At 45.7% G+C, this 19,383-nt stretch overlaps 2 protein-coding genes across 7 annotated transcripts in view; one reads left to right on the forward strand and one right to left on the reverse strand.

The window, feature by feature from the left end:
- PASK (PAS domain containing serine/threonine kinase) lies at positions 1 to 18,117 on the reverse strand. 4 transcript variants are annotated; one of them, XM_040073888.2, is made up of 18 exons: positions 17,898 to 18,117; positions 16,913 to 17,123; positions 16,154 to 16,219; positions 15,984 to 16,069; positions 14,708 to 14,878; positions 13,257 to 13,397; positions 12,603 to 12,737; positions 11,644 to 11,931; positions 11,203 to 11,302; positions 9,489 to 9,663; positions 6,455 to 7,320; positions 5,656 to 5,837; positions 5,091 to 5,258; positions 4,233 to 4,358; positions 3,528 to 3,662; positions 2,059 to 2,258; positions 678 to 811; positions 1 to 434 (listed from the first exon to the last, which is right to left on the reverse strand). In XM_040073888.2, exons 2-18 carry the CDS (start codon positions 17,082 to 17,084, stop codon positions 271 to 273), a joined length of 3,309 nt encoding a protein of 1,102 aa, XP_039929822.1. In that variant the 5' UTR covers positions 17,085 to 17,123; positions 17,898 to 18,117; the 3' UTR covers positions 1 to 270. The 4 variants fall into 4 exon arrangements, with proteins under 4 accessions (XP_039929822.1, XP_039929819.1, XP_039929820.1 ...); XM_040073885.1 differs by having other exon boundaries at positions 15,984 to 16,219; positions 17,898 to 18,113; XM_040073886.2 differs by lacking the exon at positions 17,898 to 18,117 and adding an exon at positions 17,284 to 17,550 and having other exon boundaries at positions 6 to 434; positions 15,984 to 16,219.
- The window catches only part of PPP1R7 (protein phosphatase 1 regulatory subunit 7), a 16,637-nt gene continuing 14,980 nt past the window's right edge, over positions 17,727 to 19,383 (forward strand). Inside the window, exons 1-3 of one of the 3 annotated variants that reach the window (XM_040073890.2) lie at positions 18,130 to 18,261; positions 18,935 to 19,012; positions 19,182 to 19,304. In XM_040073890.2, coding sequence (XP_039929824.1) covers positions 18,970 to 19,012; positions 19,182 to 19,304 — 166 coding nt within the window. In that variant the 5' untranslated portion in view covers positions 18,130 to 18,261; positions 18,935 to 18,969. Of the gene's footprint in view, positions 17,923 to 18,129; positions 18,262 to 18,934; positions 19,013 to 19,181; positions 19,305 to 19,383 lie in introns of those variants that run through there. The other 2 variants (XM_040073892.1, XM_040073891.2) reach the window with 2 other exon arrangements.

A 19,383-nucleotide genomic window follows, 5' to 3' on the forward strand; every position in this document is an offset into this window, starting at 1 on the left:
GCCGACACGTTATCATTCATTTACTCATTCACTTTTCAGAAAGATATATAAACTCCGTATAAAAAGGAAAACCAGGCACTAAAAAATATTTTCCAAGCTATGAACAATTTAAACAACATTAAAATCCTTGCCTCACATCTTTGAAACACGTCCTGGGTAAGAACAGTAATAAACTGAGTCTATGTTGGTATCAGCAGGTAAACTTCCAATGGGACCTCTCCTGCTAACAGAGCTCAGGCTTTGCTAAGTCGTTCCCCGATGAAGAAGCTCTTAGACCGAGGTCTCAGCTGGCTCAGCAGAGGCAAACACCTCGTCCCAGGTATAATCTGCCAGGTTCACGGGTTGTCGCAGCCAGGGGTGCTCTGCCAGCATGACGAGAGTCGTGCGCTGCTCTGGGACGGGGTGCAGGAGCCCGGCCATGAGATCCATCAGACCTGGGGGAGACAGCAGGGCACGGCTCAGGCTGGAGTTCAGGCAGGTTGGGCATGAGAGATACGGTCTGTGTTCACAGAATGACAAATGCCCCAGACTCTGCTGCACTGAGCAGCTTTCCAAATCATCACGGAACGCATTAGGGAACATCTTTTCAGCCTTCCCCTTTACTTTGGGGGAAAAACCACTGCTTATACTTTCCCAAGAGTTCTGCTCCTTTTGGAAAGCAAATGGGAAGAGCTCACCTTCTGACACAGGGCGAGGAGGACTCAGGACGGCTGCCAAGGCCTCCTCCAGCTCACAGAAGGGATTCTCCCCAAGCACCAGGGTGTAAAGGGTGATGCCAAGCGACCACATCTCCAGCTCAGGGCCGTGGTACCTGTGCAGAGATAAGCTTGCCTGAACTCAGGTTGCAGGTACATAGCTGTACTCTAAAGGAAGTGGAAAGGAAAAAATGGGTGTTGACAGCCCTTGTTTCCAATTTTTATTTCAACATGGGAAGTTGGTGAGACTTCTGAGAAGGTTCTCATCTGTTTGAGGAGTCTGCATTATCCTTCTCCAGGAAATAAAACCAACCACAGAACAGCCAGCCAGTTTCTGCTGATGAGTATGTGCAACATGCACCCAGACTTCCACATGCGTAAGCTAGTGACAAGAACTTACCCCTCCAACTTCTTCATCAGCAGCCAAAACTGTCAAGTAAATATTTAAATAGAAGAGCAAACACATCCTCCCAGCCCTTTCAAAACAAAAGTTATTTGGAAATGACTATCTCAATTCCATCTGAGAAAACACACCAGTTCCTTCACACAGTAAGAGGTGGAACTCCCAGGGCAGAGCTGCTTGCTTCACCTTTCATCTCATTCCCAGCAGGAATTTCCTCTCCCCCCACTCCTCTAGGAGGAGCTGCCTGAAGAGCCCATGGAAAAGCTGTGAAGCAGCAGCAAGATCCATCCAGACATGTACAATTACAGCAGCATAATGACATCCCCTGTGATGGGGAGGCTTCTTCGTGGAGCAGCGGTGACAGCGCCAGCTGCCAGGTACAGAGCACTTGGAGAGGGAAAGAAGAGGGAAGAGAGACAAGATTTAGGTAGCACACCCAAAACACCAGCAAGAGAAGCTGCAAGGGAAGAATCCTCGAGTCCCAAGGAGTACAAAAAATCAGTGGGGAGATGAACAAGGGTCAGACTGCAAAAATTCAAATAGAAAGAAGCATGTAGGAAAGAGGAGAACAGAGGATGAGAGTGGGAGGATACAAAGCACAGACATGCAAGGAGAAGGTGCTACCAACAGCAATACCTGCTTACTCCACCTCTCTGAAAGAGCAGAAAAAGCCTGACAACAGATTTAGAAATAACTTGGTACATATTCAAGCTTTTACAACTTGATTTCTGTCAGTAGAATTCTGAGTGATGCTGTAGAGTGCCCTGCTTTGTATGCGCCCAAACCTTCCCAGTGACTTCTGCCACTACAGTGCCTCAAATCTCACTGCAGCTCCTGTGGCTGGATACCCTAGCAGAGTTCCAATGGCACAGCAGTTTAGTTTCTCTGTTCCAGCCCTGCCCACATGGGGTTTTTTTTTGGTGTGATGGCACAAAAATGACTTTTCAGAGGGTGACATACGGTTTGCCAGACAGCACTTCTGGTGAGCAGTATTCAATTGTCCCACAGAAGGTGTAAAATAATTTCCCAGGTTCCAGGTAGGCAGCCGAACCAAAGTCCACTAGTTTGATGGTGAAATCTTCAGCAATGACAATATTTTCATCCTTGATATCTCTGTGAAGGATGTTCCTACAGTGGAGATACCCAACAGCTGATACAAGCTGGAAGAGACAGAGGAAATAGGTGTTACTCCAGAGCCCCTGGATAATCGATGTGGCATCACAGCTTTCAGAGTCACATTGTGGCTTGTTTTGACACCACCTAAACAAGATATACATCCTAATTATGGTAGCTGGAAATGGCCTCAGGCCTGCCTGTCATCTTTGCTGCTGTGCTCTTGGAAGAGACACTTTAAAGAGCCTTTGCTGCTTTCATCTCGCAGATGTGCAGGAGGAGGGGATGCTGCAGTCAGGATGTGACTGTGAGCATTGGAGCTCACTGCCACGATCCTGCAAGTTACCCTATTTTTATCCCAGCTTCATTTGGAGGGTCCTTTGGTTTCTAATATTCCTTTCCAGAAGGATATTACTGTGTGCCTTCCATGCTGCAGGATGACAAAGCATTTAAGAGCCAAGTTTGGTATAAATAACACAGTCACTCATGAAATCCATTCTTTTTCCTGCACGATTCAGGCTCTAATGCCACAATTAAGGATAATATGAGAATGATATCACCTTGGAGACCATCCTGACTCCTACAATGTTTTTAACAAGAAAAGCAGATGGCTGAGGGAGAAAAGTTTCTATTTATAATACAAATCTGCCTCTGCAGAGAAATGCAGCGCAGATCTGAGGGAACGGTTCAGCCTCACAAACCCCAGGCTGGGTTAAGGAGAGGGCTGATCCATCACAAGGCTAAAGGGACACCTTTGGCCTCCACCTTCCATCAGCACCCCAGCTGAGGGCAGGGTGGGCACAGCAGGGGGGTGGGGGGTCACCACTGCACGGCAATTCCTGCATACCCCAGAGCAAGGAATTTATTTGGAGACTGCTGCTGTGGTTAACTCACTAAACAAAGGGCAATCCAGCCCTCAGGCAAGCACCTGACTCTTGGGAAAACTACCCTGAGCTACTTTGCGTTATGCCACCGTTAAAATCCAAGATAATTTCTTGGTTTAAAGAGCAGAACCCTTTACTCCTGTAACCAATCTAAACTAAGCACTGAAGTAAGTGAAAACGTGGCTTTTTGAGAGGGGCACAGCTGAGGGGCCATGGCTCCAGGGGAAACCCTCACGGGCAGTAAGGTCCTGGAAGAGCTTCTTTGCTGTTTCTAAGCAAACCTTAACACGGTTTCTGCAGGCAGCATTTCAGTCAGACCTGCAGAAGGGTGAGGAAAGGTCCTGCAAGTACTGAGCACAACTCCAGTCTGCCAGCTGATGGGCCAGTATGAAGTGAAACAGAGTCCTGGCTCTTAGGTTGACCAGTTCTCACCTGTCTGAATATATAACTTGCTAATGGCTCATCCAAGTTGGGCTGGTTATCAATAAATGTAAAGAGGTCCAGACCAGATCCATGCTTCTCCATCACTAGTTGGAAGAAGCATTCATTTTCAAATACATCCAGCACCTGTAAATAAAAGACCTGTTTAATCATGGGCTTCATCCTCAAAAAGTGCCCTTTTTTTTAAACAAACACTGCTCTCCTCTTGGAGATTTAACTGGTGTATATTATGATCTTTAAAGTCTCATTTCACTGAGCACAAATGTTTAAAACTGGGAGCAGAATTAAACCAAGGAGAATTCTCTTTCTGAAGAAAACAAAACAAAACCCAACTCCAAAACCAACAACCTCAAAACAAGGAGTATGAAACAAGATGTGTCCAGATTATTTACTGAACTAATACATATTCAGAGATGTGACATCACAATTCCAAGATATGCATCTTAGCTTGAAATAGCTTTTTTTTCTGTTAAGAATCACATCTTCAGATCAGGTTAGGGTAAAAGTGTGGAAGCAAGCAACAGCCTGCTGTGACACACCCTCCAAAACAAAGCAGGATAACCAGGTTACTTTTTTTCCTGAAAATTCAGATTCAGACAGGACATTTGACTCCTGAGGAGGAACACCAGACACCCAGTTTGCCAACAAAGCACCTGAAGCACTGCAAACTGCATCAAGGACACTGAGCCACTGTACCTTAATGATACTGGGGTGCTGCAGCTTCTGCAGGATTGCAATTTCTTGAGTGACCCTGCCCAGGTCAGGATCCTCTACCCAGCAGTCCTCCAACACCCTCTCCTTCCAGATGAACTTTACAACAACCTAGGCACACAACAGCAGTCAGCATCACCTGCCAAAGCATGGCTTGGAGTGCCAGGTAAGTTCATTTCCAGGAAATCTGTTAGTGCCTATTACTAGAGGCATGGAAGTAACCCAGTGTGAATAGCTGATAGCATATTTAAATGTGTTCAAATTAATTTAGTCCTAGAAGCCAACTGGTACACATAAATGGAATATATTTATTGCTGCTCTGAATTCCAAAGGCTTTGAGGAGCCAACTCTCTTATCAACAGCACATGGGTGCAGTGGAGAGGAAGGAGCACGTAGCACCCATGCAAGAAGCACCAGAACTTGCCCTCTCAGCACCCAAAACAATTCTCCTGAAAAAGAGGAGGTGCCAAAATCTCAGCACATCCACTCCCCATTCTCGAGTCAGGGCACAATAAAGATTTTGAGGTTTGCCATTCTCTTTAGTAACAGAAGACCAAAACCTGTAATTCTGTTAAGATGAATGTCTGCTTCTTTCGACAGGTTCAATTAGCTGCATTCATTAGTTCATTAGCTCATTCTGCACCTGTTGTCTCATGTAACATTTATACACAACATCAAATGTTCTGCTGCCCTGTTTCCACCACAGATTTCTGTTTAAACAAAGCAAAACCCCAAACTGCCAAAGAGAAGCTTTTGACAGGGTAATGTTAACATTAGAATGCTCTAACCTTTCAGTTTTCATCCTGAATTATTATTGCAATAGAGCCACAAGAAATACTTCACCTCCCGGTGATCTTTCTTGCTCCTGGCACTCCAGACAAAACCAAAGGAGCCTTTTCCAATAAGATTGAGAGTGCTGTAATTTTTTGCATATTCTCCCTCACACGCTCTTAATCCTTCAAGATCTTCAGCTCTTCGGGAATTGTCGAAAAGTGAAGCTGATCTGATGGCCTAAGTACAGATATATAGGTTACAACAGCAGCAAAACAATGATCAGCCACAGAGCAACATTTATAAAACTAATAAATACTGAAAAGAGCACACAGATCTGCAAGAACAGATAAAAGGAGGAATCTTTGGTTCTGATACTGTACTCCTGCAGTTCGGAACTGCACTGTTCAGGCTGGAAAGGTAGCTACACTAAGCTCCACACCAGAAGTGCTACAAAATAGCAACTGAGATTTTGTTTTAATATATTAAAACAAAGTAGGGGGGAAAAAAAAAAAAAAATAGCAACATCCACCCCACCAACTCATGTCATTAATTTGAGAAACTTCTTGACTTTAGCTTCAGCTTAACAGTCAAACAAGGAGAGAAATGCTCAATCTTCAAAGGTAGGATTTCTTACTTCTCCAAGACTTTTAGTAGAAAGCTCAGCAAGAGACTGGGAAGAGTTTGCTAGGCTGGCAAGCAAATGCTGAGTCTTTGCTACAGCTTCCTTTTGGCTCTGGGAAATGTCTTTCACCACCCAGACACAGAAAAGCACAGTGGGATCCTGCAGCTCTGCACACTTCACCTCGAAGTGTATGCCTGTAGAAACAGGTGAGGAAATGGAAATGGTAGAATGTAACTTCAGTGTTCAACAGGATCGCAGACGTTTTAGGACAAAATTCTGAGCTCATGACAAAAAGTTCAGAATTTGGGGAACAGCTGCTCAGTAAAGAATCATCAGAGGGGCTGACAGCAGCACAGATATTCACCCAAATTCCCACCTCCAGCAGAGACTTGTCAGGGTCCAGTTGTGATTATTCATTTCCACTGTTCTTGTAGATTACAGAAAAAGGGGATTTTATTCAATGAATGTAGCTGAAGGAGGGAATGACACAAATTCCATTACACAATCTTAATGCAATTTACAATTGTACAGTGGAGTTGGTATTTTCTGTTCAGAAAAAGTGATCAAGGTTTACGCTTTTAATTGTGTTTTGAGAGTATTTCTGACTTTTCAGTGGGGATTAATTTCTTACCAACTTTGTATTTTATACCACCTCCTTTTCTAATACCCTCTGGATGGATATAAAATACCATTTTTTTTTCTTCTAGATGCTTCTTCCTTCCTCTCTACTGTGAGCATTCTGCAGACAGTTCTGGTTAGAAGAGAAAGAGAGCCCAGTTAGAGTTTGGGAAGGGGACAAGGTTCCACTTACTGAATTGTGAGCCATCTCTGTGACAGCAATTCCCAATGTAGCTGCCTTCCAGAATCTGCCAGGTCAAGGGAGCTGCTGATTTTAGCTTGCCTTCGTGTTTCACTGGGGTTGATGTCATTTTGATCTCCATATTTTGCTGCCTGAGGAACTGACAGCGTTCTTCAGGCCTACCTTTGCTTCTCAGGGGATTTCTGTTGGAATTGATCCCCACAGTTTCTGCAAGCGTTCCAGGTTTCTCAGGAAATGCTTTGGAGGATTCCTCAGAGTTTTGTAAATGCCTTCTGGAGGCCAGCCATCCAGAATCAGCTTCTGTGGCAGCACCACTCAGCAGCTGCTTTCCTTGAGGAGTGGAAAAGGCACCAACGTTTGTCTCAATCAGCACACTGGAGTCCACTGCATCAGAGCAACATCCTCCTACAAGAGCTGCAGGAACACCTAAAGAATTGTCTGAGCTCCCCTTGACAGCTGTATTCAGTCCCAGCACCTCAAGGCCAGAGCAAATACAGCTGAGTTCAGATTCTTTCCCACCTTCAGAGGCTGTGGCAGCTCCTGGTGCAGAAGCACTGCAGCCTGTTTCATTTCCTGAGCAAACAGCACACACAGTATTTTTTTCACGTGCAAAGAAGGTGGAAGGATCATTTAGCAGGCAGCTGTCAACAACAATATGCTGGAGGCTGGAATGTTTTGCATCACACACCGAGTTTGTTTTTGACACCTGAACCACGTGGCTTTTAAAGTCTTGTCTGCAGCTCAGTGCTGTCCCAGGCCACGGCTCATCCACTGTTGGTGTTCCAGGTGAGTTCCAGGTGAATTCAGAGGGCGGCTTCACTGGGTCACAGGGTGATGCATTTAGATTGTCTTCTAGTCTGGAACAAACAGGCAACACTTACTGCGGGAGACACTGCACTCTGACTGCTTCTCTCTGGAATCTCCAAGTTCTGACCTAAATCCTGCTGTTCTGAGTCAGATGATGTGAGAGAGAGCCTTGCAGAGAGCAACTTTTTAGAAATAATTATTTGATCCTGAAGTTTCCACTGTTCTGTACTGTGCCATTGTGTCAAGCCAGTTTTTGGGATAAGGCTCTGTGGTGGGCTGAGAGCCCGTCTGTAGCAAGGCTGTCCTCAGTGCAAAGACTCAGAGTTATCAGTGACATCATGATCACAAAATAAGAAAAGTGTCCTACTGTATAATACCCATTTAAACATGGTCACTATTTAAAACTTGGACCAATAGTTTCATTTCTAGTTTACAAGCAAAAGGCAGAAAGCTGCTTGCACAGGCATCCAAAATCCTGACAAATTTACCAAAGAAGAGCAGGTACACTCAAATGGCACTACTCTTTCCCTATGGAAAATTTCCTTCTCTAGCTTAATTTCTAAATATAGACCATAAAATAATTTACCACCACAAAAAAGCCCCTAATACACATGGCAGGTGTTCTGCCAGTTTCTGGGGGCGATGGAATGGGCACAGACACCAGTGGAAAGAATGCTGGGAGAGGATTTTACTGTTAGTTTTGAGGCAACATAGAAGTAAAAGGGTACACCTGATAGAACAATAAGCTTATTACTCACTCAGCTTTGGCAACAAGGAAAAATAAGCCAGGTGATGCATCTAATCATTACTATACAAGAAAGAATAGTGATTAAGAAAGGTCCATCACCAAATGCCTAAATCCTTTACCACCATTCAGAGTCTGCAATTGCTGGGGAGCGCCTTTTTTAACTGAGGACCTGGAGAACCCTTCCCAGCAATTGGGAAAATCCACATGCAGGGCATCCACTTGTAGGTGAGGTCTCCAGGTTCACCCAAAAAAGGGGTCCAGCTTTATAGGGCCAAATCAAACAGTCTGAATGACTTGCTCACCTCTTTGTGCAGAAAACATCTGGTTCTGATAGCCCACTTCCCAACCAGCCAGGGCCGGGAGGGTTTTGCCTAAAATAGTCTACTAACAAACCTCTAGGGATATCTGCTGGGACAATTTCTTAATATATCTTACACTAGGTTACACAAAGTCTCTACAACAGCAGGTTTGGCACCAAGAACAACTAATAGAAATGCTTTGTTCCTTTAAAGAACCTTGCTGGTATTAAAAGCATCAAGCTCAAGATTCATCTTGTGGGTCCATTTGGGGCTTAGGCCTGCTGTTCAAGCCTTAGCATGTCAGCAGGATGCTTCCAGCCCTGACCACAGAAGTTCCCTTGTCTGTCCAACGGGAGATGGATGTCTACCTCCACCAGGGTTTACTGAAGCCCATGGCAAGAGGTGTTTTGCAAACATTTCCACTAGTAAAACTGCAGGGTAGAAAAACAATGAAGCAGAGCACTTACAAGTATGGTAAGAGAGATGTCAACCAGGAGAGCACAGAAAATGACACTATCAGCCACTTGAAAAAAGCAGCAAGAGCTGTGCTGTGATAGCCTATACCTTAAAATGGACAGGAAATACTTACTGAAGGCTAGGATTGTTAACATGGAAAGGCTGAAATTTTGATTTAAGCTAGGCCATGGGCATCAGATACGTATTTCTACAGAATTTCTAACCTTGTAACAGGAAAAAGACCTGGAAATGTACAAGAAAATTTGTCTGGACTTCAGTAACACAGTACCCTGTTTTAATGGATGACTTGGCAGTCATGCCAAGCACCAGAAGGAATAACACTTAGAATTCCCTCCAGGTAACCTGACTCCAGTGCAACACCAGCTGGAAGGAGATAAACATCCTCTATTTATGATTAATGAAGTTGGAGCCTAATTACCTTCCTTAGTCTGGATGAAACATTTGGTCCCCTTTAGAGCTGGAATTTCTGTGACTTTACAATGGTAGGTTGTGCAGATATAAATAAAAATCTAAGGCAGGGACAGCTCAGCCTGTCTTGCAAACAGCTCTCAGATTCTAAAGACAGCAAAGCATGGAAGGCCCTTCTTACACCTTCCCACAGACATCAAGCAGGTGAAAAAACCAGCTTTTTCTGGTGATTGCCACCACAGCTCCTCATTTTCCCAAGTGAATGTGCAGTCTATGAAATGCCTACCTATTTGTGGAGGTGGATGCTGCTTCAGGAGGTGAGGGAGGAGAAAAGAAACTTGTCCCGTTCTTTTGTTTATTCTCATCATGTATTAATTTGTCGTCTTCGTGTTGTTGCTCCAATTTCTGCTCTTCATCTCTTGACAGAAGGTGTGCTAAAGATGCAGCCAAGAAGCTGCTCTCTTTGCCAAACAGGAAACAAAACCACACCAATTTAAACTTTTATGTTTAGGCTTCAGAGGCTACGGTGATTAAAAATAAACTTGGAACTGCCTTGGTCTGTCTTTTCCCTTAGGAACTGAGTATAAAAGGCTTGACTGAGGCAAAACAGTCAAAATACAAGCATTCCACTCTACTTGGAGAAATCAGCACATGCAGGAATCTACATGTTTTAGGGCTGCCAAAATTTGCTTTTCTAGCAAAGCTCTTGGGCAGATATTGGTATCATGCATTAGCTTCTTCAATTGAAGTTCAGAGGCCTAAAAAACGCCAATAATGTAGAGAGACTGAAATTAAAATGATCATAAAGCAGCAGCATTAAAAACAAACAAAAAAAAGCTCAAACCACACGTATACAGCCCATTCCAAACCCATATAATGGAAAGGTTTGGACTGCATTTATGTAACTCACTGAAGCCGTAAGAAAAAAAACAAGAGTCAAAACATGTTTGAAAGAAGAGGAGATGAAGTTCTTTCCTTCCCCAGTGACAACAGATCAGAAGGAAAACATAAGTTTGGAAGATGAAGTAAACCAAGAATTATTGCTGCAGAAGAGGGTAATGAGTGAACAAATCCAGATTTGAATCTAGAACAATCCTTTAATTAGTAATGGCTGCGTGCCAACAATGCTTCCTCGCTGAAGAACTGAACTACTCCTAGATTAGGGGCATCATTTCATCAAAGAATTGCCTAAGAAATTGTACACTGCCTACCAACTCTTCTTAGTCCCAGTGGGGTGCATTGGTTTCAGCACAGATGTGCATTTCTAAGCAAAGAGAAATAGAAAATAGGGGGGGGAAAAGGGAGACAAAACCAGCCTAAAAGGTGATATGGATGAAAGCATGAACTTTCTGTGTTCTCTGTGGTGGGCAGAGCTAGCCAGAAAAGACAGATGTGGAAACATGAGGCTTCTTTGCTTCTGTTTATTTGTGCTGTGTTCAGAGGAGGGAAATTTTGATAAATTCTGATGCAAACTGCATCAGAGGAATATGTGATGCCTCCCTGATTGAAATACAGCAACCATAACATTGAATATCAGCCAGCAGCACAAGCCAATTCAGAATATTCGATTTTACCCTTAAAATATTAATCCTAAGTAGCTACAGCTCTGCTGCAATACAGTCACAAGAGCTATATTTTACACATTTTAAAATACCACAGGGTCCTAGCAGAGGAAGGAGGGAGGGAGGAGAGGAAGTGCTTGTTAAGTACAGAGTGTTCTCTATTCTCACTGTAATTTCCAAATTGGATATTCAGTTTTATCTTCTTGGCAACAAAGAGAGAAGCTCACTCTTAGGTGAACAATTCTCTTTACCTGAGGTTATAGTGGAAACCAGATTTAAAAACTGCATGGAGGAGCATTGCTTTTATGAAGGCATTGCTTTTATGAAGAATGTTCTCATGTTTGTGGGTGAACCTCTTGTCTCTGCTGGTTTCCCTTTGGTTACACCAGCCAGAGCCAACTCTGTGGCAGGCACTGACACCTCCAAAGAGGCACTCACCTTCTGTCCCTGTGGAATCATGCAGAGGAGGGAAAGGCAAAGAACAGCCACTGCTTCTTTCCATGTTGTTATAGAAACCAGGGATCAGGAATGTAATGCTCTAAAACAAAGAACGAAACCTTATAAAGCCAAGGCAGCTCTCACAGGATGGGGGCAAATGCTGACAATCCGTGCCTGTGAACCTGATTCTCATGGACAGCCAGGCAAAAATGATCCACATTCTGTGGAGAGCACAGAACTGTGCAGCTTGCTTTGGGCTGCTTGAAATCCACAGCAGCTCCTCAGCACTGCAAGTCTCAGCAATTCCAGCACGGGGGTTTGTGTCTCATCCCACACCTCACTCACCAAACGTGGAACATGGGGGTTTTGTGATGGCAAGGAGTGTAAAACAGCTTCACAGTTCCAGTGGATATGCTGCCACATGGGAGGATATGAACTTACCTTTCCCAACAGATCTTCCTTCTCATAGCCAAAGAGCATTAAAGCAAAACTATCCGTGATGCCACAGATGATTCCGTCTGACTGGACAGTGATGAGACCACTGATGGAGGAGAAAACCACAACTGCAGCAGAGTACTGGTAGGCTGGGAGAGAGCCTCCTGTCTGTGCAATCTCATCTGTCTGCACTGCTGCTTGCTCCTCCTGCAGGTGGCTGACTTCCAGCTTTAAACTGAGAGGAAACATGGTACCCTCTCTGCATCGGCCTGCAGCTCGCTGGATCCTCAGGTTCTAAATTAAAGCACAAAAAACCCCCAACCAAACAAAACTCAGACAGAAAACCCCAAATGTTTTGGGTTTATTGCATTGTTCATGTAAAATTACACAGGAATTCTCAGGAAAAAGGAACGGGAAAAGAAAAGGAACCAATCTTGTGGATATCAAAATGAACAACATCTGGGTTTTTTAAGGATTTGGAATCCAGTGTTGAACTACTAAGTAAATATCCTAAAGATGAAGACCAGTCTATGCTGCAGCTTTTCAACAAATTAGAAGATTCATTAGAATCAGAAATTAGAAATTAATAAGAACACCTCCTTCAACTCCCTCTCTGCTCACTATCATGGCATTTGCAAGAGCTGGGTATTCTTTCACTCCTCTGACAGACATGATTGAAATGGGTTAAAGAATTCAAAGGAATCTTAAAGAGCTTACGGAGAGAGCCCAGTGTCTTACAAAGCTAGGATTGGAGAAATCTTTCACCAGGACAGATTCCAGTGAGAGGTCGGGGCGTGGTCTCATCCCCAGTTAGGAACTCTGCAGCTAGCAGCTCCACAAAAGGACAGCCCACCCTTCTCCAGGGGAATCAGGAATCCTCTGAGAAGGATTTTCTTCTCTTATGTAAGGAGGGAAAACAGCATGCACCCAAATGGGAAGGAATGAGGTTGGTGCTCATACTACACCTTTGGAATTCTTTTGCCTAGAGGAGGGATCTGCACAGAAGGAATCAGGTCCTTTATGTGGAGTCCAACTACTGCTTCCAACGTTGGGTAGCCATGGAGATGAGCATAAAGGAGGTCACATGATGTAATTTTTCCCTGGGGAGGAAAATTTACAGGACTGTTAAAATTTTAACATTTTAGCCACAGTCCACTCGATGCTTTGACATTGGTTTCTGCAGTTATCTAAGCAGTGACAGGAAATTTCATTCAGACACAGCATAAAACAATTTTCCCATGTCACTGTGCAGGGAGCCTGCCCTTTGCCCCAGGAGGGAGGCAGAGGTGTCCAGAGCTCCTCGCAGAGCTGTCCCTCAGCCAGATGATCCCTTCACAAGGGCATCCAAACCCCAAGGTATCAACCCCTGCCAAACCAACACTGCTCAAGGAGAAGATGTCCCCTGAGCAGAGGGAGTGCATTTCTGTGTGGGCTGTCAAACACAGGTGAGCCACAGCAGAGATCCATGCACGGGTCCTGCATGCACAGCCCTGGCTTCAGGCCCTGCCACGGGCACACTCCACGTTCACAAACCTGTGCCTGCTGCCTTTCAGACACCTTCCACTCACACACAGACTCTCACAAATTGCAAAATGTTTGATTGTTAGGAAAACACTTACGTCAGCCGTGAAGGAGACACAGGCTGAAAGTCTTTCCACTGGTTCCAGCACAACCACACAACGCTGGGTGTCCTTGCTTCTTATCCGCCTCAGCCAGACTGAGACAGGGATCTTCTCCCTGAGGTGGCCAATAACATCCACCTTCCCACCAGAACCAGAAATGGAGACATGACTTACTAAGACTGTGGTTACTTAGGACAAATTTCAAACAGGGGTAAGATACTGAGCCAAGATACCTCCCTGTCATTATTAGAAAAACACCATTTCTTGGCTACTTTCTCGTATTTTACGGGAGCAAAGAGTTTATAACAGATATTAAAATGTCTGAAAATAATACACAAAATGTTGTTACTTTTCTATCATCTGTCCCTGCCTCAGGAAGCCTAAAGGCATAAAGACTTCAGAATAATAAATGTACCACTCTAACATTTTGCATTCAGCGTGAAGTGCCTCTCAGAGATGTCTTATTTAAGGGATGTCCCATGGTGCTAATGAACACTCCCCATTGGTGACACAGTCCTTGCTTTCAGCTGCAAAAACAGCAGTTTAATTCCTTATGGGAGGAGATTCTTCTCAGATCAGAAAATGTTTATTTAGCTTATAGCCTGCAAGGCTCGTCCCAAGCCTTTTATGATTTTTATATGACCTTGACAGAATGGATTTATGACTTACACAGGGACTCCTATAAAGTGTTTGGAACAGCTTAGAATGAGTGCCCCTGTCAGACATTTAATTTTAATCTCAGGTTTCACTGAATTAAACTTAGACCTTTGCCCCCACCCCATATCCAGCTGAGGATTCAGGAAGATAAGGCTCTGAGACATCAACAATTTCAGTTCAAAAATAACACACCAGAAAGAATATGAGCTCCTTTTCCAAGGATTCTCTAGTGACAACTCACAATAGCAGCAGCAAAAAAATAATATGAAGATTTTCTCATGCAGTTCTCTTATAAATAACCCCATTCTAGGCAAAATATCAATTCCTCTTTTGCACTAACTGTGGTGCTTTGGCACAGACATTTCACAATATTTCAATGGCTTCCACCTTTATAATATGCACAATCCAAATTAAGATAATTGAAAATATATTTTAAGGACCAGACTATAGGGAAATTTTCCACAATAGACTTTTTGCATGTTAAGTAATTTTTAAAAAAAATTAATGTTCTTTAAATTCTGATTTGGTCAAGTCACTGAGACTGTGTGTGTCAACAGCTGCAAGCTTCTCATGGGTGTCTCCTTAAATCATCTTTTGTCCTTTGAATTCCTACATCTACAAACTTTTAAACCAAACAGTCCTGCAAATGACATAATTGCCAAATGCCCATGGAGTTAAATAGATCAGGAAATTATATAGGAAATGTAAAAAAAAAAAAAAAAAAATCCCAGCCCAAAGCCTACAAAACCACTTTCTGCAGTGGAGAGTATTTCCTTGAACATTTCACATACCACAGATCCTGAAACCACCGAAGAACATTCAGAAGTTTCTAGGTACTCCTCACCCACTGCTTCCCATGCCTCTTGACCAGATTTGGATATCAAGTGGGACAGCTTTTGACCAATGAGTTCCTGACTACTGCATCCAAGCAACTTGCAAGCTCTGTCATTGGCCACTAGGATCTAGAAAAGAACAGAAAAACCAAACCTAAACAAAGAATAAAAGCTATATGTTTTTTTAAGAGCCCATCATCTCCTCAGGTTGTTGCTTTAATGTCTTAGAATATCCCTTTCTCTTGGCGGAAATAAAATGGTTCTTTACAATTCTGAGTTCATTATAGGTTCTTATTCTAGGACATCCCTTACCCACGCATCTTTTTGGTGAAGTTTTGAGACACTTCTTTCCTTTTAGGTTTCCTGCTTTCCTTTAAATAATGACATCCATGGAGGCAAAACTACAACGTTGTACTAGCAAGCAAAGCCCAGGCAAGCCACAAAATTGCATCCAAACTCAAAGGTGTGAAGTGATCACAGTAGTCACACTGGAGCAAGTCAGGACTCAGGGTCTTTAAAGTGGGCAAACCCAAACTGGCAGTTCAAGCTAAAAAGTGGCACAGACCATTAAAGTCTTCAGGACCCAATCTTAGATTCCTCTCAGGACATGAACAGAGAAATTCTTTCCCTCCCAAAGCAAATGAAATGTTTACTGGGGCAGAGAAAGAAATCTTGTGCCACCACAAGCACATGTCAGGGTTGGTTCTTTACAGAGAGAAGGCCTGAAGCACATTCTGCTCTTGCTTTCCTCCCTCATGTCCCTTCACAGCTGCATTCTTATAGGACCATTGAATCACAGAATGGTTGGGCTGGACAGGACCTTAAAGATCATCCTCTTCCACCCCCTGCTACAGGCAGGGACACCTTCCACTAGCCCAGGTTGCTCCAAGCCTTATCCAGCCTGGCCTTGGACACTGCCAGGAATGAGGAGTCCACAACCTCCCTGGCCTCTTTGAAAAAAGACTCACTACGTCCTTGCTTCTGCTATTATTTTGTGTATTTTGCTAACTACAACCTGCAAAGGAAATAAACTCACCAGTCTTTAAAAGACTACTGAGCTGGAGCAGACTACAAAAATGCCTAGATTACCACAAATAAATAAATAAATAAATAAATAAATAAATTTTAGTGGCACTCTGGTTACCTGCAGATACACAAGGGAAAAGCAGTCATTTTTATCACACAACCTGCACCAGTGATGGGGAGCTCAGTGCTGCAGGTTCTGCTGCAGTACCTCTGTTGTGCTGGCATCCACGGTGAAGACAGCTTGGTTTGGGTTGCGTGCAGCAGCTGGGAGGAGCTGGCTGGATTCCTCCACAGCTGGGGTGTGTAAAAAGGAGCAAGAAGCTGAACTTCCAATGGAAGCAGAGAGAGAGGCAGAATCCCACCGAGCCCATGAGTTACCAGTTTTGCTGGTACAAATGTTACGAGCTGTCAGAGAAGACAAACAGTAGGAGCTCCACTTCTCCCCTGTGAAAAGATAAAGGTCAGCAATGTTGTAACAGTCTACTACAGGAGTATCAGAGGAAGAAATTAAAGGGAAAAAAAAAAGCTGTCAGCTGAAGCAACCGTCAGGCAATCCCAAAACACATGCTTCTAGATTTTTAAAGAAACTACAAGCAAATAAAGTCAGGGAAACTAAAGAAAACAGAAACTATTCTAATAAATTTCTCTTTTTGAATCTGGAACTCATAAACTTAGTCCATACAACTTGCCAACATTCATAAGTTTTAACCAGACTAGTTAATGTTTATTTTTCACTTAGCAGTTTTTAAAATGCTTTGAAATCTCTCAAAATTAAAAATGAAACGGTCATTAAATAATTGCAGTAAGTGCTCAATCCCTTATTTAAAAACTGCATTAGTTGGAAGCCACTTAATTAACTGTTCAGAGTACGTGACATTGAAATACCTGTGTCCACACCTGTGTTTTAGGCTACAAGTGATTGTACTGCAATTTTCAAAGGTTCTGATTACCTATCCAGTAAGGTTTTCCCTATAAGCTCTCCCAACCTGCAGTAATCCATGGTTCAGGTGTTTACTGAACAAATGCATCCTGGCAGATACTTATTGCTGTTACCTCTGAGTTTGAGGAAGGGGAAGAGGAAGATCTGAAACTGCCTGAAAGCTTCATGGGGACTCATTCCCAAAAGAGTGTGCTCACCAGGCAGTGATGCTCCAAGCTGACAGAGCCCAGAGAGACGACTTTTCCTGCTCTTGTTGCCCCAGGGGAAGGATCTGTTCAGCGTATCAGAGTCATTGGAGTGAGTAAGGACTAAACCGGCTGATGAAGACAGAGGGGCCCCTTCGGAGGGGCTGTAAACCTCAGCTGCCATGATCACACTCTGGTCACACCACGCCTAGGGAGACAACATCTGCAACAGAATCAAAGGACACGGAGTCAGCCCCACAGCAGGGAGACTGGAAACGAAGGAAGGAAAACGAAGCCTTCCAACCCAAGCCACAGCCCTGTAAGCGACGGCAAAACGCTCATTTTGAGCGTCCTGCTCTACGTTTGGTCTGTGTGGTTATTACCCAGAGGGGATTGCTGACTTAGCATCCGGCCCAGGTGAGGGTTCCACCCCTCTGCGGACTGTTCACTGAAAAGCTGGATTCCACGATCCTTCTGGGTCCCTTCCAACTCAGACCCTTCTGCAGGATACGTGTGGGGCCGACAGGACACCCCCACCACGTTTCCTTCTGCCGGAGCTGCTGAGCGCCCAGCCAGCACCCTCTCCCCCTTTCTGCTTTCTGAAATCAAACGCTTCGGGTAACTCCGGAAAGTCACTCGCAGTTTTGAAACAGCAAGTGTAGCGCTGCCTCCCTCCCACCCAGGGTGCTGCCCGGACCCCTGCGGGGACGGGAGCGAACGGGACGGGAGCGAACAGCCCGGTCACGGCCGCGGCCCCTCAGGGCGGCCCGCCACAGCCGCAGGGCTCCTCGCGATGGCGGGCGGGACTCAGCGGCCACGGCACCCAATGAGCAAAGGCGCTGTGAGAGCGGCACGGAGCGCAGCGAATGGAACGCCAGCGCGGGAGGAGGCAAAACGGCTCGAGGGCCCGGGGGTCCGCCGCTCCCGCCGGCCTCCCCTCCCCTTCCCGCCGCCGCCACACGCGGTGCCCCGCGCTCCGCGAGGCAGCGCCGCCCACCTGCTCCAGGGACGGAAGGGTGCGGGTAGAAGGCCCTTCCGCAGGGCGACGGCTGTTCCTCCCAAGGGTTTGTAGGCGGAAGGACGAGGCCGAAAGCAGCACCAGGCTCGAGGCACCGGTGGAGGGGGAGCAGGTCCCGACCGCCTCCCGCCTCTCCTGCAGAGAACTACAACTCCCAGGAGGCCGCGGGGCGCGGTGGGCGGGACGTGCCCCTCCTCCCGGGCGCGCCACCTGCGGGCGATTGGGCGCGGCGCCGGGCTCTGATTGGCTGCGGCGGCGGCGGGGGCAGTTTCCGGAAGGGGCGGTGGGAGGAGGAGCGATATGGCGGCGGAGAGCGCAGCGGGGCCGCAGGAGATGATGGAGGGTGAGAGCCCGCCGGGGCTGCCGCGGGGGCTGCGGGGGTCGGGGCGGCGCGGCCGGCCGCTCGAACGCCGCCTCTGTGCGATGCGGCCGCCGGCTGTGCGCCGGAGGAGTTGTGGGCCCTCCGCGGGTCGCGCAGCCCCCGTGTGTCCAGCCTGAGGGCCACTGTCCGAGGGGCCGGGCCCTGCCGGGGGCCGGTGTGTGTTACCGCGCGGCGTGGGCTCCGTGTGCCACAGGGAGAAAGAGTGGGGTTGTGGAGATGGCCGTGACGTAAAAAATAAAGATAACGAGGAAAAAAAAAATAAAAGGCAAAAAAGCAGTCTGAATGGCGCTGGTTTTCCTTAGTCCCCTGGTGAAACGAGAGCAAATACTGAGGGAGGGCCGGAGAGAAGCGAGGAGCCCCTTCTGGTCCAGGCCAGGTGGCCACCGGAGCTGTGGCTCGGTTAACGTGAAGGGATCTGGCAGGTTGTTCTGGGGACACGGTCGCTCTTATCTGTGAGGATTTTTTTTTTAATTATTAATGCCTTCACTTCTTCGTGTCATTTGTACTATTGTACATGATACTGATTTTAATTTTTTTTTTTCTAAAAGCTCTTAAAATGTATTAGTTCTAATTCCATCTCCGTAATCTTTGGAATTGCACTTCATTGATCTAAGAAATTTCCTTTTTCCTCCAGTCTTCTTCCCAGATTGTTGGTTTTAGGAAGATGTGATGGGAGGAAAAAGTGCATCCAAAATCAAAGTAGAAACAAGGGGTAAGAGGCCTTTTATTTAAGACTAAACCTTTCGTTTAGTTAACTTAGGATTTCTACTAACTGCGTAGTCGTTTATGTGACTCCTGGTTATTTTTCACCCGCTTGCTGCTCCTCCCCTGTGCCCCGCTGCTGGAAAAAGCCTAATTGCGCCCTTCTGTGTCTTGTGCAGTCGATAAGCGGATCGAGTCCGAGGAGTCGGGAGACGAGGAGGGGAGGAAGCAGGCGGTTCGCTTGGTGACAGAGCTCAGCCAGCAGAGCCTGCGGGATGAGCAGAACGGCGAGAGCTCCGCAGGTACCTCAGCACTGCCTCCAGGAGCCCCGGCCGCGAGTGCGCAGCCTGCCTCAGCCCCTTGTGCTCCCCGCGGCCCAGG

Source organism: Hirundo rustica, chromosome 10 (genome assembly GCF_015227805.2).
Source record: "Hirundo rustica isolate bHirRus1 chromosome 10, bHirRus1.pri.v3, whole genome shotgun sequence".
Taxonomy (NCBI): domain Eukaryota; kingdom Metazoa; phylum Chordata; class Aves; order Passeriformes; family Hirundinidae; genus Hirundo; species Hirundo rustica.

Excerpts from the sequence above, each read along its gene's own strand:
- PASK (XM_040073885.1), bottom strand. The coding sequence starts at position 17,084 with ATGGCAGCTGAGGTTTACAGCCCCTCCGAAGGGGCCCCTCTGTCTTCA. Across the intron at positions 2,259-3,527 it reads CAAGTTATATATTCAGACAG|CTTGTATCAGCTGTTGGGTA; the intron begins GTGAGAACTGGT and ends TGTCTCTTCCAG. Across the intron at positions 435-677 it reads TCCTCGCCCTGTGTCAGAAG|GTCTGATGGATCTCATGGCC; the intron begins GTGAGCTCTTCC and ends TGTCTCCCCCAG.